General features: G+C 42.9%; 3 protein-coding genes across 3 annotated transcripts in view; 1 reads left to right on the top strand and 2 right to left on the bottom strand.

Moving 5' to 3' along the window:
* Positions 1 to 16,271, top strand: part of LOC311139364 (sperm acrosome membrane-associated protein 6-like) — a gene marked incomplete at its 5' end in the record, with an annotated part of 1,014,348 nt that overhangs the window by 450,855 nt on the left and 547,222 nt on the right. The window lies entirely within an intron of this gene.
* Positions 1,664 to 4,217, bottom strand: LOC311139227 (trypsin-2-like; the record flags this gene model as incomplete). Its single annotated transcript, XM_084174129.1, has 6 exons — positions 1,664 to 1,711; positions 1,885 to 1,987; positions 2,245 to 2,407; positions 2,585 to 2,835; positions 3,006 to 3,145; positions 4,212 to 4,217. 6 exons carry the CDS (start codon positions 4,215 to 4,217, stop codon positions 1,664 to 1,666), a joined length of 711 nt encoding a protein of 236 aa, XP_084030255.1.
* Positions 14,302 to 15,998, bottom strand: LOC311140220 (trypsin-2). The gene is made up of 6 exons (XM_084175173.1): positions 15,925 to 15,998; positions 15,595 to 15,745; positions 15,174 to 15,424; positions 14,864 to 15,000; positions 14,653 to 14,754; positions 14,302 to 14,468 (listed from the first exon to the last, which is right to left on the bottom strand). Exons 1-6 carry the CDS (start codon positions 15,962 to 15,964, stop codon positions 14,421 to 14,423), a joined length of 729 nt encoding a protein of 242 aa, XP_084031299.1. The 5' UTR covers positions 15,965 to 15,998; the 3' UTR covers positions 14,302 to 14,420.

The following is a 16,271-nucleotide window of genomic DNA, read 5'->3' as shown; positions in this document are numbered from 1 at the left end:
TCAATTCTGAAACAAAAGTATACACCTCACACATCTGGTTATGGGCTTTTAAAAAAGAAGACCATGTCACATATAGAGTTGAAATGTAATCAATTTTGAGTTTACATACTAATATTACACTTTATATACAGCACAGAAGACTGAAATATAACAAAACTGTTTGACATAGAAACACCGGATTTTCTTAATTTAAAAAAATCGAATGTTGAAAGATTATTATAGCATTTCACTCATGAGGCCACTAGAGTGCGCTTTGGTCATTCAACCGCAGGAAACTGAGCTCCTGAGGCATTTATGACTTATACTCAGGACCGGTTCCAGGCAAAGCGACATAAATGGTCGCTTAAGGCCCCGGCCGCTAGGGGGCCCCCGACCCCAAAAATTATAATTGTTTTTATTTATTTTTCTTTTTGGGTGTAACTCAGTCAGGGTCTCAAATTGCTATTGAGAACAAGAGTAATAATATGCCATTTAGCAGACGCTTTTATCCAAAGCGACTTACAGTCATGCGTGCATACATTTTTGTGTATGGGTGGTCCCGGGGATCGAACCCACTACCTTGGCGTTACAAGCGCCGTGCTCTACCAGCTGAGCTACAGAGGACCAAGAGAAGTAGAATACACCAGTTGCAATCTAAAAATGTGGCTTGCATCAGCAGTTTTTCTATTATTATGTCAGTCCCTGACAGTCACTCAATTAGCCATTCCATTTGACTGACCCTGAGTATAGCCATGTCAGAAAAACATTGTTTAACTTGTAGTAATCATGGACGAATACCAACGGGGAACGCAGGGCACAGGGCCCCTATTGATTTTGTTATTCATTCTCACACAGATATCATAATAACATGGCATTAGTCATTACAAAATGTGTAGAATTGCAGGAATTAGCTTTAAAACTGCAAACATTTCTCTCCACCCCATGGCAAAAAGAGTAGAATTGCAGGAAATTAAGTGTAAAACTGCTAAGTTTTCTCTCCCCATGGCGAAATATGTAGAATTGCAGGAAATGCATTTTATTTATCTCTGCCGTCAAGAGGGGCCACTCAAAGGTTTTGCTGATAGGTGGGGGGCCCCCAACCACATCTCGCTTAGGGCCCCAAAAAGGCTAGAGCAGGCCCTGGTTATAATCTTCAAGAATCAATGGTTATATAGATAATTGTAAAATCCCCCCCCCCCCCCCAAAAAAAAAGGCCCCCAAAAGGCTAGAGCAGGCCCTGGTTATACTCTTCAAGAATCAATGGTTATATAGATAATTTTAAAAGTCAAGAAATGGGTGTACCAATCACAGACTGTAGCTTTTAGCTGTTGTAATTACATTATTGTCACAAATGTAGACATTCCACTTGCAATCAACACTCCCTTGATGCCATACAGAACAAAATATTTCACACCATACATGAATATGTACTCAATGCTGCAGGCATGTAAGAAGAACCTTCAAAAGTATATATATATATATTTTTATATGACCTTGGGGAAAATAATCAGTAAACTGAAATGATGTTACATAATTTATTTGTCATTAGTATTAAATCTCCAGTATTAAAGGTGGATGTTGAACTGCCCAGGATGTGGTAGAGTTGTGGGACCGTGCTGGATCAAAAGGATCAAAGCTAGGATCAGACTTAGGATCAAAGCTAGGATCAAAGCTAGGATCAGACTTAGTAGGTGGCCATGGTGCTGGTCAGCCAGTCGTTGAAGATGCACACCTGGAGGAAGAGAAGGAGAAGGGAGACAATAGTGGACACTCAATGGGAGGCAACATGAGAACCATAAATCTATGTTTTACAGGTTTATTTTGGGAAACCAAGTGATGTCACAGTGATGTATGTATGTTGATGTTTTCCTCAAACACAACAGGAAAACTATTTTTCTGTCTTACCTTGGCGTAGACACCGGGGTTACCGGGCTCGGTTACATTTGTAACCCCAGGACACAACACCCTGGAGCTCACCGTTGCACACCACGGGGCCACCAGAGTCACCCTAAGAGAGAAAGAGAGAAAGTTATATACAATTATTTAAAGTGGTCCTCTGTAGCTCAGCTGGTAGCGCATGGCGCTTGTAACGCCAAGGTAGTGGGTTCGATCCCCGGGACCACCCATACACAAAAAAAATGTATGCACGCATGACTGTAAGTCGCTTTGGATAAAAGCGTCTGCTAAATGGAATATTTTTTTAAATGTTTGTTTTTAATCAATTGAACTGAAAAAGTCAATTTAAAGTCATGATTGTAGTGCCACTGATGGGAGGTCAGAGTGGTAAGTACCTGGCAAGAGTCCTTGCCTCCCTCCAGGTATCCAGCGCAGAACATGGCGTTTGTGATCATTCCAGGGTAGGAGTTGTTACAGTCACTGTAGGACAGGATGGGGATGTTCAGGCACTGAAGCTTGTTCTTGTCAGCGGCTGTAAGGAGAAGGAGAAAGAGGGAGGGAGGGAGAGAGGGAGGGAGGGAGTTATGGTTAGAAATAATGAAGTTGAGTTTTTAATAGTAGACCTACATTTTCCATGCCTCTACACACTCGGCCACCATGAAGATAACCAACTGGCACATGTAACGTTTGACCCAGGTTCTGTACTCACTGGAGCTCATGGTGTTGCCCCATCCAGAAACGGTGCACTTGGTGCCAGCGGGGGCACAGCTGCTGGGCAGAGCAACAGGCTGCACGTAGGTGTTGAGGGTGGCGGGCTTGCTCAGCTTGATTAGCATGATGTCATTGTCGATGTTGTAGGAGCTGTAGTTGGGGTGACGGATCACACGGGAAGAAGAGATGAACTGCTCGCTACCCTCAGTCACCTTGATGTTGTGCTCGCCCAGACGCACCTCCACACGGCTGACAGAGCGAGAGAAAGTTCCATTTGTACGTTTCTTACTTTCACAGTTCATGTGAATATGGAGTTCACCTTTGTGTCATTTAGTTTTGCCAAAGTTAAGCATATCAAATTGTTGCTAGTTGTTATTGACTCAATATGTTGCTAGTAGTTCATATGGTAGGCTACTTACAATTGGTAGCAGTGAGCAGCAGACACAACCCAGTTCTCGTTGACCAGGGAGCCACCACAGAAGTGGTACCCAACGTTCAGAGACACCTGGTGGGGCTGGGAGTAGGCCTTGCACTCATACCCACCGATGATCTTGTCGTCCTACGTGGCGACTGTAAACAGAGAGCAGGCACATTCTTAGCTACATTACCTCTCTCTTTTGAGATGGAAAAGCATAGCACTATGTTAAAACAACAACAACAACATATTTCTTAATAACGTCAAAGAAACAAATGTGTGATGTTAGTGTCATAACACAGTCCTGTTCTTTTTCAATGATCATTACTAGACTCACAAGCGGCTCCAATGAGCAGAACAAAGACCAGATAAATCATGGTTGCTGTATGATCCTGTCGATGAAAGGGGTTCATCTGCACCCCTGGTTTATAAACAGAATCGGCTGTGCCACTGTTTGACTGTTCAAAAGAAAGCCAATCAGAGCCAAAAGTTGCACTGCCAAGGTCAGCATTATGACACAGCAGTTTCCATCATGGAGTGGTATGAAGTTGACCCTAAAGGCAGCAAGAAGCTTAATATACGTTTTAAATAGTCCCAGTACTTTTTAAGTGCAGGTTCTTGCCGTCTGGATTTGATTGAATGTCTTACAGAAGAAAGTGATACATATACAGTACGCTACAACTGCCAGTTTGAGATGACCAGTGTTCTCTGCAGTTCAGAATGTATCTTGACCTCAACAGGACTGCAACACAGCTGTGTGGTTCACACGTTGGTATTATCTTGGAGAAGTCGACAAACACAGCTTTGCAGCTCAGATGGCCTATTTTAGCTATGTAAACAAGCAAACTGGGTTTAAAGAGTTTTGATGGAAAGTCATACAAGGCTCTGGTAAAAAATAATAACTCTATACCTTATATGTCCTTATATTGCTATTAGTTCAAGATGTATAATCATAAGTTCCTCCCAAAAAATGTTTATACTGTATGCAGTTTATATACAGTAAAACACTTAAAGTAAGCACACGCTTGGGTAGTGTAATTTATTATATTAGGTATTAATACACGATTTAAACAAACAGTTGTTCCTTGACAGCAGATTAAAGTGTACACCCCGGCTCAACCCTAACCTTACCCATAACCTTAGCCTCAACCCTAACCTTACCTTCATGTCCATGTCCCTGCTCAACCCTAACCCTCAACCCTAACCTTACCTTCATGCCCACATCCCTGCTCAACCCTAACCCTAGCCTCAACGCAAACCCACATCCCTAGCTTCTTGTCCACTTCCCTGCTCAACCCAAACCCTACCCCTCATCTCTATCCCTAACCCTAACTTCATGTCCTCATCCCAGCTCAAACCTTAACCCTAACTTCATGTCCACATCCCAGCTCAACCCTTAACCCTAACTTCATGTCCTCATCCTAGCTCAACCCTTAACCCTAGCTTCATGTCCACATCCCAGCTCAACCCTAACCCTTAACCCTAACTTCATGTCCACATCCCAGCTCAACCCTTAACCCTAACTTCATGTCCTCATCCCAGCTCAACCCTTAACCATAACTTAATGTCCACATCCCAGCTCAACCCTTAACCCTAACTTCATGTCCTCATCCCAGCTCAAACCTTAACCCTAACTTCATGTCCACATCCCAGCTCAACCCTTAACCCTAACTTCATGTCCTCATCCTAGCTCAACCCTAACCCTTAACCCTAACTTCATGTCCACATCCCAGCTCAACCCTTAACCCTAACTTCATGTCCACATCCCAGCTCAACCCTTAACCCTAACTTCATGTCCACATCCCAGCTCGACCCAACCCTTAACCATAACTTCATGTCCACATCCCAGCTCAACCCTTAACACTAACTTCATGTCCACATCCCAGCTCAACCCTTAACCCTAACTTCATGTCCACATCCCAGCTCAACCCTTAACCCTAACTTCATGTCCTCATCCTAGCTCAACCCTAACCCTTAACCCTAACTTCATGTCCACATCCCAGCTCAACCCTTAACCCTAACTTCATGTCCACATCCCAGCTCAACCCTTAACCCTAACTTCATGTCCACATCCCAGCTCGACCCAACCCTTGACCCTAACTTCATGTCCACATCCCAGCTCCACCCTAACCCTTAACCCTAACTTCATGTCAAAATCCCAGCTCCACCCTAACCCTTAACCCTAACTTAAAGTCCACATCCCAGCTCCACCCTAACCCTTAACCCTAACTACATGTCCACATCCCAGCTCAACCCAAACCCTTAACCCTAACTTCATGTCCAGATTCCAGCTCAACCAAATCCTTAACCATAACTTCATGTCCACATCCCAGCTCAACCCTAATACTAGCCTTAACCCTAGCTTCATGTCCACATCCCAGCTCAACTCTAACCCTAGCCTAATGTAAATACAATGTAACAATGAGTAAATAAGAGACTTGCTCATTCTAAAGTATAACTCAGTAATAACAGTAATAGCAACACTGTAACGTCCTCCCAAGCCTTTAATCAGAGGTATGTGTTGTATGGGGATGTACAGTAGCCAAGACTCGCTTAATTATGGGGCTGTCTGTGGTGATAATGAAAGCATTTTCACAGCTCCTTTCTCAGGTATGTTTCCATAATGATAAAACCAAGATTAGCATTTCTAAACATCAATAATGGAAAAGAACAGTAGGGGAGACTTTCAAGTGACGATAACTCTCAAACCTCTCTTTTTTATTAATAAAAAACGCATCAACTCAAATCTACCAGTTTACCAAACTAAAAATATTGTTAATCCAATTCAAATTAATCAATCAGTTTACCCAACTCAAAATAATGTGTCCAAAAAATAAATAAATAAATTGGCCCAACTCATAGTATTACATGTATCTAAATTAAAATAATAAGTTTACCGATCTATTTTCTAAATGTTCTTGTTGAGATGAGATATTGAGTTAAGTAACAATAATACAATAATATTACATTTATCCATTTAAGTTGACCTAGCTCAAAAATAATAAATGTATCCAACTCAAAATAATGTTTATCTAACTCAAAATAAAAAGTTTACTCAAATTAAACCAATCAATCAGTTGACCAAACTCAATACAAACACTTTACTGACTCTTAATAATATGTTTACCAACTTAAATTAATCAATCAGTGTACCCAACTCAAAATAACAACTTTATCTATCTCAAAACAATACATGTTATCCAACTCAAAATATCACAAATATTCTCTCAAACGTAACCCTAGCCTCAACACTAACAGTAACCGTAACCCCTGCTTTATGTTCAACCCAGGGGTGCGTTAAGTATGACAGAATGGTGTGCAACGTTGAATTCAGCGGAAATGGTACTGTACTGAACAACCAGTTGAAAAACGTTGGAATTTCGGTGGCCCAGATTACCGTATGATGTGTGCTGCACGAGTTCTGCGATTACAAATGGTCACACCCATATTGATCAGGCCACACCTCACCACACCCACCAAATGGGAGCAAAATGGGAGCAAAAGGCTGTTAAAGAACGATACTCACCGGTTTGGGGAAATGTATCGTTCAGTACAAACAGACATGCAACGTAGCAAACATTGAAGCGAACTGAACACACCCCTGGCTCACTTCTAACCATAGGATTTGGTCAGATTCCTTATGTTGTTACCATATACTGTATGTAACATGTACCAGTAGCCAAAATGATTTTGTCTCATTACACAACAGTACGTGTTCAATAGCATACTGTAGCAGCAATATAAAAGTGCTGTATACAGAAGACTCACCTAATATAGAGTACATTTTGATTTATTATAGCAATGGAGAAAATACATAGCAGTTTTGTAACCCCCTGTAAAGACTGGGTTTAGTTTATTATGTGTGGCACAACTCTTGGCTTTTAGGTATATATACAACATAACAGCATGTTGTATACAGTTGAAGTCGGAAGTTTACATACACTTAGGTTGGAGTCATTAAAATTCGTTTTTCAACCACTCCACACATTTCTTGTTAACAAACTATCATTTTGGCAAGTCGGTTAGGACATCTACTTTGTGCATGACACAAGTACTTTTTCCAACAGTTGTTTACAGACAGATTAATTCACTTATAATTCACTGTATCACAATTCCAGTGGGTCAGAAGTTTACATACACTAAGTTGACTGTGCCTTTAAACAGCTTGGAAAATCCCAGAAAATGATGTAATGGTGTTAGAAGCTTCTGATAGGCTAATTTACATTATTTGAGTCAATTGGAGGTGTACCTGTGGATGTATTTCAAGGCCTACATTTAAACTCAGTGCCTCTTTGCTTGACATCATGTGAAAAGCAAAAGAAATCAGCCAAGACCTCAGAAAGAAAATTGTAGACCTCCACAAGTCTGGTTCATCCTTGGGAGAAATTTCCAAATGCCTGAAGGTATCACGTTCATCTGTACAAACAATAGTAGGCAAGTATAAACACCATGGGACCACGTAGCCGTCATAAAGCTCAGGAAGGAGACGCATTCTGTCTCCTAGAGATGAACGTACTTTGGTGCGAAAAGTGCAAATCAATCCCAGAACAACAGCAAAGGACCTTGTGAAGATGCTGGAGGAAACAGGTACAAAAGTATCTATGTCCACAGTAAAACGAGTCCTATATCGACATAACATGAAAGGCCGCTCAGCAAGGAAGAAGCCACTGCTCCAAAACCGCCATAAAAAAGCCAGACTACGGTTTGCAACTGCAAATGGGGACAAAGATCTTACTTTTTGAGAAATGTCCTCTGGTCTGATGAAACAAAAATAGAACTGTTTGGTCATAATGACCATTGTTATGTTTGGAGGAAAAAGGGGTAGGCTTGCAAGCCGAAGAACACCATCCCAACCGTGAAGCATGGGGGTGGCAGCATCATGCTGTGGGGGTGCTTTGCTACAGGAGGGACTGGTGCACTTCACAAAATAGATGGCATCATGAGGAAGGAAAATTATGTGGATATAATGAAGCAACATCTCAAGACATCAGTCAGGAAGTTAAAGCTTGGTCGCAAATGGGTCTTCCAAATGGACAATGACCACAAGCATACTTCCAAAGTTGTGGCAATCACAAAGCCCTGACCTCAATCCTATAGAAAATGTGTGGGCAGAACTGAAAAAGCGTGTGCGAGCAAGGAGGCCTACAAACCTGACCAGCTCTGTCAGGAGGAATGGGCCAAAATTCACCTAAATTATTGTGGAAAGCTTGTGGAATGCTACCCGAAACATTTGACCCAAGTTAAACAATTTAAAGGCAATGCTACCACATACTCATTGAGTTTATGTAAACTTCTGACCCACTGGGAATGTGATGAAAGAAATTAAAGCTGAAATAAATCATTCTCTCTACTATTATTCTGACATTTCACATTCTTAAAATAAAGTGGTGATCCTAACTGACCTAAGGCAAATACTTTTTACTAGGATTAAATGTCAGGAATTGTGAAAAACTGAGTTTAAATGTATTTGGCTAAGGTGTATGTAAACTTCCTAGTTTCAGGGATCTAGTTTGGGAAAGTAGTTGCATTACGTTTTCCCGCAGTTTCACCTTGAGCTATCGTGATGCGTGTGATGGAAAGGAGTCAGGCGCAGGAGGGTAATCACCAAATACAGAGTTTATTCCGTCTTGACACACAAATGCTCTCAAATAGCGATCAATGAAACAGGCCCAGGGGAAACTAACATCCCTGGCAATTACACTTTAACGGATAGAATCCAATAATACATAGGCACAGGGGAAAATCTACCCTGGCAACAAAATGTACGAGTATCTCCACCGAGCTATACTACTCTCACAAATAACAATCACCCACAAGGACAAGGGGGCAGAGGGAACACTTATACACGGACTAATGAGGGGATAGAACCAGGTGGGTGTGATTGACAAGACAAGACAAATGTGATGATGATTGGGGCGGCAGTGGTTAGTAAGCCGGTGACGACGAACGCCGAAGCCTGCCCGAACAAGGAGGGGAGGCAGCCTCGGCCGAAGTCATGACAGCCATATTTGATATATGGTTGGACAATGGCAATACTGTTGATTTCTTATGTGTCTTATTCGATTCCTTTTCTCATTTTGAGGTTTTAATATTATACCTGTTTACAATTCATCTCAGGGTTTAATTAGGTCCAGTATGATTCTGTGGTCCTCTGTGGTTCATTGTCCTTTGTGATAATTGCTATGTCCTAAAATATTTTACTTTTACATTCTAATCTATTTTTGACCATTATCTTTAGTTTGAATAAATTCCCCTAACGTGGAAGAAAAAGGTCATTGTGTTTGTCATTGTGTTGGTGTATCTTATTGTTTCCTAAAAAGCTAGTTCTAACCTTTCACATGTTTATGCTTATTAGGTCGAGGCACCAATATTATTTTATACATGGTACATATACAGTCTTCTGGCATATCTTCCCCCTATATCATTCATGGGCTTACTGACTCATGGTAAGACACATACAATGTCCTGTAGGACTACATGCTACCCGTATACACCCCTTTGTCTATTACTGACACTCACCTATAAATATAGGCCCCACCTGATAGAACCCAGGTCTTATCTCTCTATCTGTACTAGCCTAGTTAAAGTCATAACAAAGCTGCCTGAAGAAAGAGGGATCACAAATGGAGGCTCCGCTGAGATTATGGATGAAATAGACTCCAGGGCTGTATAGGGAAAATCAAAGTGTAATGCTCAAAGATAACTCCCTGAAGAAAATACTTATTTTCTCAAATGAGTGAATATTCAACATTAATCTAATATAATTGCTGTAGGGAAGCACCAGTCCATACTCAGAAGAGCTCACAGTAATTATACTCAACTATATTATTGAAATACCTGGCCCTAGACTCATAGGACTGAATTCAAAGATACTTTTTTGCAATCTATCTCCATATAAAATAAGTCAAGTCTGAGAAGAGAAAGCCCACCCAAACATGGAAGTGGACAGGTTAATACTGTGGACTAAATGGGAAAATGTGGACCCCAGACATGCACTAATAGTAATCGGAGTACATGAAGAGGTTGGCCCGGCTGAAGTAGAGGAAGTATTGGATGGGGAAGTTGATCTTTGGAAAGCTTAAAGTCAGAAGCCGGATGCAGCAGGCCCCAACTCGACTAGGCAGTGTGTTAATGGAATTCTCTGTTGACCTTACTGACATGAATGGACCAGTTGAAATCCAAGAGAGAGATCCCCCCCCCCGGTGAGGCAGAGACGACTCCTGATCCTATCGCAGCAGGTGAGATTGCAAGTAAAAGTCAGACTCACACAACCTCATCTCAAGCTTTCACCTCCAGTCAAGAGGCCATTATTGAAGCAATGGGGACGGTGCTGATAGAGGTGATGAAGCCCCCCCATGATTCCAGCCCCTACAGACGGCTAAGGTCTTTCAGTGGAGTGGACCCCACACTGCTTGGAGAAGATTACTTTGACTCATGGATGGAGCAGGTCAACCAGATGCTGCCAGATTGGCACTGTTCGGAACAGGAGAAGAGGAAGAGGATAATTAAAAGCTTGAAGTCCCCAGCTGCAGGAGTTGTCACCGCGCTGAGAGCCAACTGCCAGATGCGTCCGTCAAAGACTATCTGAAGATACTGGAACATACCTATGACACTGCCTCCACTGGTAAGGACCTGTATTATGAGTTCAGAGGCCTGAGACAGAAGCCAGCTGAGAAGATATCCAACTTCCTACTTCGCTTGGAGAAGCTTCTGCAAAAGGTTGTGATGAAGGGGGAATAGACTGTTCCAGACGCGACCACGCCAGAGTGGAACAGCTGATTAGAGTAGTTCTGTAAAGCTGTGAGGTCCTCATCCACCTCAGGCTGAGAGAGAGGAGGGACGAGCCCCCATCCTTTTCCACCCTACTCCAAGAAATCCGTGAGGAGGAGGAAAGAGAAGCAGAGAGGCAGTCACACTGGAAACCTGTGCCCCAGAAGAGTTTTCCTGTGAAGACTGGCAGCCACGTGGCTGAGCTGCAGAAGCAAGTGAGCTCTACAGTCCATCATTGCAGCCATGAGGGAAGACTCTATCCGACCTGTTGAACCTCAGCTGTCTAGTCAAAACACCACTGAGAGACAGAGATGGCGTTCCCAAGAGAGGCGGCAGCATTCCCCAGAGAGGGGCAGGGTCAGAGGCCAATACCCAAGAGAGACGACTTTTGCTACAACTGTGGAGAAGATGGCCACTCCTCCAGACAGTGCCAGAACCTCCGAAATGCAGAGGACGTAGCCCAGCGATTCATTCACTCCTCCAAGAATCAGGGAAATGCCAGAGGAGGGCAGTAAAGGAGCGAGCTGTTTCCCCACTTTCAATTAACTCCACCTCACCTACCCAAATGTCCTCCACCACCAAACACTAGTCAGCTGGAGGTCTACCCCAGAGAATGTTGGGCCCAGAGACGAGCCTGAATGTGAGAGTGAATGGAGAGCCATGTAGCCATCCTAGACAGCGGATCCAAAGTGACAATCATCCATTGTCCAGAAGACCGCACCCCTGCAGCAATCAAGAGGATGACTTGATTGAAGTGCCGGGTCCTGGTGTCAAAGCCACCTGTCGAGCCATTGCTGTGGAGGTGACATTGTCTGACGTCCCAAACTGTGCAGACGTTACATTAGGAGTTCCCCCAGAAGCGTAGCCTAATGCCTTTGTGAACCTCACAGCTGCCTTAGCTGGATGTTGCAGAGCTTGAGAGAGCCCAGCACAGTGACCCTGTGATATCCGATGTCATGGGAGCTTTAAAAACAGGAAGAAAGCCCTCCACCAGAGCCGCTCTACAGTCTGAGGAGGCCGTCTTGATGAGGTCCTGGGATTTGCTCTCTATGGAACAAGGTGTGCTCTACAGACTCCATAGAGGCCCCAGTCAGGTCAAGAGAAAGCAGCTGGTTCTCCCCAAATAATTCAGAGCCATGGTCATGAAGTCTCTCCACAATGATATGGGACATTTAGGTTATGAGAGGACTCTTGATCTAGCCTGTGCTCGGTTCTACTGGCACTTCATGTTCAGAGACATTGAGTTTCACTGCAAGTCATGTGCAAGGTGTGTGCAGCTGAAGACTGCTCACTAGATCAGCACCTTTAGCGAACATCACCACCCCTAGAGCTGGTGTGTATATACTTATTCTCTCTGGAAAATGACACAAAGAACATCAGTAACATCCTCGTAGTAACAGATCACTTCACTCGCTACGCCCAAGCTTACGCCACTAAAGACCAGCCAGTGTGCTTTGGGAGATGTTCTTTGTCCGTTATGGCCTGCCTTCCCACATAAACTCTGATCAGGGCAGAGATTTGAAAGTAGACTCATCAGGGAGGTCCTTCAGCTGGCTGGGTGAAGAAGTCACGTACACTACCGGTCAAAAGTTTTAGAACTTATTTTTATTATTTTCTACATTGTAGAATAATAGTGAAGACATTAAAACTATGAAATAACACATATGGAATCATATAGTAACAAAAAAAGTGCTAAACAAATCAAAATATATTTTATATTTGAGATTCTTCAAATAGCCACCCTTTGCCTTGATGACAGCTTTGCACACTCTTGGCATTATGTCTTCACTATTATTCTACAATGTAGAAAATAGTAAAAGTAAAGAAAAATCCTTGAATGAGTAGGTGTTCTAAAACCTTTGACCGGTAGTGTACATTGCCATACCATCACTTCACCTCATTACAGAGTGTTTTCTTGCACCACACATGTCTCATACTGTACTTCTGAGAGTTTTTTGGTTTGAGGGTGTGTTTTTATATGCCTTTGCTCTACTGTTGAGTAGTGTTAAGAGAAGTTATAGCTCAAGGTGTGTTGTAAACTGTGTTATGTGTCGAATTCATTGTGATGCCTAATCTTATGCTTTATGTATCACTTGCCGGGAAATCAAGTTTTCCTAGTAAGGGGTGAATGTAACCCCCTGTAAAGACTGGGTTTAGTTCATTATTTGTGGCAATGTCCTCATTCATGAACTGCCCGCATCCCCGTACAAACTGTCTGCATCCATGAACGGTGTGGCGCAAAGTAGATTGGGCGGGTACGCGCAAATTGGACAGAGGTGATCTTGGAGAACAATGACGGAGTTCGCTAGAGTGTTGCGACACCTACGTTTATTGTTCATTTTGCTTTTGTTTAATAGGCCAGGACAGTATGAGTGTACGTAACTCCTTTTCACTCGCTATACTTGTTTAATATTGTGGTTCACCGGATTTGTCATCATCCTCAAGGGACAGACGAAAAACCTTCTGGCTAGCCAAGCTAGTCAGTACAGCTAGCTAGCTACTCAACCCGCAGCATCATAGTGATCCTACCACAACATCATCACTAGCTGCCTTCAGTTATTGTGCAAGTTACCTCACGGCACCAATGTAACAGTTTAGCTTCCGTCCCTCTCCTCGCCCCACCCTGGACTTGAACCCTCTGGACACATCGACAACTGCCTCCAACAAAGCACCTCTACCTATCGCTCCACAAAAGCCGCAGCATTTGCAGAGCAAGGGAAACAACTACTTCAAGTTCTCAGAGCGAGTGACTTCACCGATTGAAACGCTACTAGCGCGCACCGCTAACTAGCTAGCACTTCACACAGGTTACAGTTGTAACACTTTTGCTCTCAAATAGAATATGTGATATAATATGACGTTTCCAATACAAGGATGTTCAAATTGAGAATTCCTCGTAACAGTTTAAAAGGTTAAAGGGATAGTTCAACCAAATTACTAATACAATTTATCTTGAGGATTGCTATAGAGCAGGGGTATTCAACTCTTACCCTACAAGGTCCAGAGCCTGCTGGTTTTCTGTTCTAGAGTTGAGGGCTATAGAGAGTAGTAAATTGCCTTTCAAAAGCAAAATTATCGACAGAGCAATGCGCTTGTCAACAATGCGCATATGATTGAATCATGACCCATGTTTCAAAGTTATACAGTGTTTGTTTACAATTACATTGTTTATAAACAATGGAGTAAAATTAACTTATATGTTGCGTTCTGATGGGGTACGACAGATTACCTGAGCATTTTTACATTATACTCTTCAAGAATCAATGGTTATAGTGTTTATTTAAAATACTAAACATGTATGTACCAATCACACACTATAGCTTTCAGCTGTTGTAATTACAGCATTTATTAAGTGTCACAAATGTAGACATTCCACTTGCAATCAACACTCCCTTGATGCCATACAGAACAAAATATTTCACACCATACATGAATATGTGTTCTATGCTGCAGGCATGTAAAAAGAACCTTCGAGAGTATAATATTTTTTTTTATTTAACCTTGGGAAAAATACTCAGTAAACTGAAATTATGTTAAATGCTTTATTTGTCATTAGTATTAAATCTCCAGTATTAAAGGTGGATGTTGAACTGCACAGGATGTGGTAGAGTTGTGGGACCGTGCTGGAGGATCGAAGCTAGGATCAGACTTAGTAGGTGGCCATGGTGCTGGTCAGCCAGTCGTTGAAGATGCACACCTGGAGGAAGAGAAGGAGAAGGGAGACATCAGTGGACACTCAATGGGAGGGAACATGAGAACCATCAATCTATGTTTAATAGACTCAATGTATTTTTCTTTTGGGAAACCAAGTGATGTCACAGTGATGTATGTATGTTGATGTTTTCCTCAAACACAACAGGAAAACTATTTTTCTGTCTTACCTTGGCGTAGACACCGGGGTTACCGGGCTCGGCACATCCGTAACCCCAGGACACAACACCCTGGAGCTCACCGTTGCACACCACGGGGCCACCGGAGTCACCCTAAGAGAGAGAGAAAGTTATATACAATTATTTATATCAATTGAACTGAAAAAGTCAATTTAAAGTCATGATTGTAGTGCCACTGATGGGAGGTCAGAGTGGTAAGTACCTGGCAAGAGTCCTTGCCTCCCTCCAGGTATCCAGCGCAGAACATGGCGTTTGTGATCATTCCAGGGTAGGAGTTGTTACAGTCACTGTAGGACAGGATGGGGATGTTCAGGCACTGAAGCTTGTTCTTGTCAGCGGCTGTAAGGAGAAGGAGAAAGAGGGAGGGAGAGAGGGAGGGAGGGAGTTATGGTTAGAAATAATGAAGTTGAGTTTTTAATAGTAGACCTACATTTTCCATGCCTCTACACACTCGGCCACCATGAAGATAACCAACTGGCACATGTAACCTTTGACCCAGGTTCTGTACTCACTGGAGCTCATGGTGTTGCCCCATCCAGAAACGGTGCACATGGTGCCAGCGGGGGCACAGCTGCTGGGCAGAGCAACAGGCTGCACGTAGGTGTTGAGGGTGGCGGGCTTGCTCAGCTTGATCAGCATGATGTCATTGTCGATGTTGTAGGAGCTGTAGTTGGGGTGACGGATCACACGGGAGGAAGAGATGAACTGCTCGCTACCCTCAGTCACCTTGATGTTGTGCTCGCCCAGACGCACCTCCACACGGCTGACAGATCGAGAGAAAGTTCCATTTGTACGTTTCTTACTTTCACAGTTCATGTGAATATGGAGTTCACCTTTGTGTCATTTAGTTTTGCAAAAGTTAAGCTTATCAAATTGTTGCTAGTTGTTTTTGACTCAATATGTTGCTAGTAGTTCATATGGTAGGCTACTTACGATTGGTAGCAGTGAGCAGCAGACACAACCCAGTTCTCGTTGACCAGGGAGCCACCACAGAAGTGGTACCCAACGTTCAGAGACACCTGGTGGGGCTGGGAGTAGGCCTTGCACTCATACCCTCCGACGATCTTGTCGTCCTCCGTGGCGACTGTAAACAGAGAGCAGGCACATTCTTAGCTATATTACCTCACTTTTTGAGATGGAAAAGCATAGCACTATGATAAAACAACAACAACTTATTTCTTAATAACGTCAAAGAAGCAAATGTGTGATGTTAGTGTCATAACACAGTCCTGTTATTTTTTCTATGATCATTACTAGACTCACAAGCGGCTCCAATGAGCAGAACAAAGACCAGAGAAATCATGGTTGCTGTATGATCCTGTCGATGAAAGGGGTTAATCTGCACCCCTGTTATATATGCAGAATCGTCTGTGCGCTGTTTGATTGGTCAAAAGAAAGCCAATCAGAGCCAAAGGTTGCACTGCCAAGGTCAGCATTATGACACAGCAGTTTCCATCATGGAGTGGTATGAAGTTGACCATTAAGGCACCAAAAAGCTAAATATACGTTTTAAATAGTCCCAGTACTTTTTAAGTGCAGGTTCTTGCCGTCTGGATTTGATTGAATGTCTTACAGAAGAAAGTGATACATATACAGTACGCTACAACTGA

This window comes from Coregonus lavaretus (assembly GCF_964263955.1).
Source record: "Coregonus lavaretus genome assembly, chromosome: 13".
Classification (NCBI taxonomy): domain Eukaryota; kingdom Metazoa; phylum Chordata; class Actinopteri; order Salmoniformes; family Salmonidae; genus Coregonus; species Coregonus lavaretus.
Note: the sequence above shows the minus strand (reverse complement) of the source record. Positions and strands in the feature narration are given on the sequence as shown.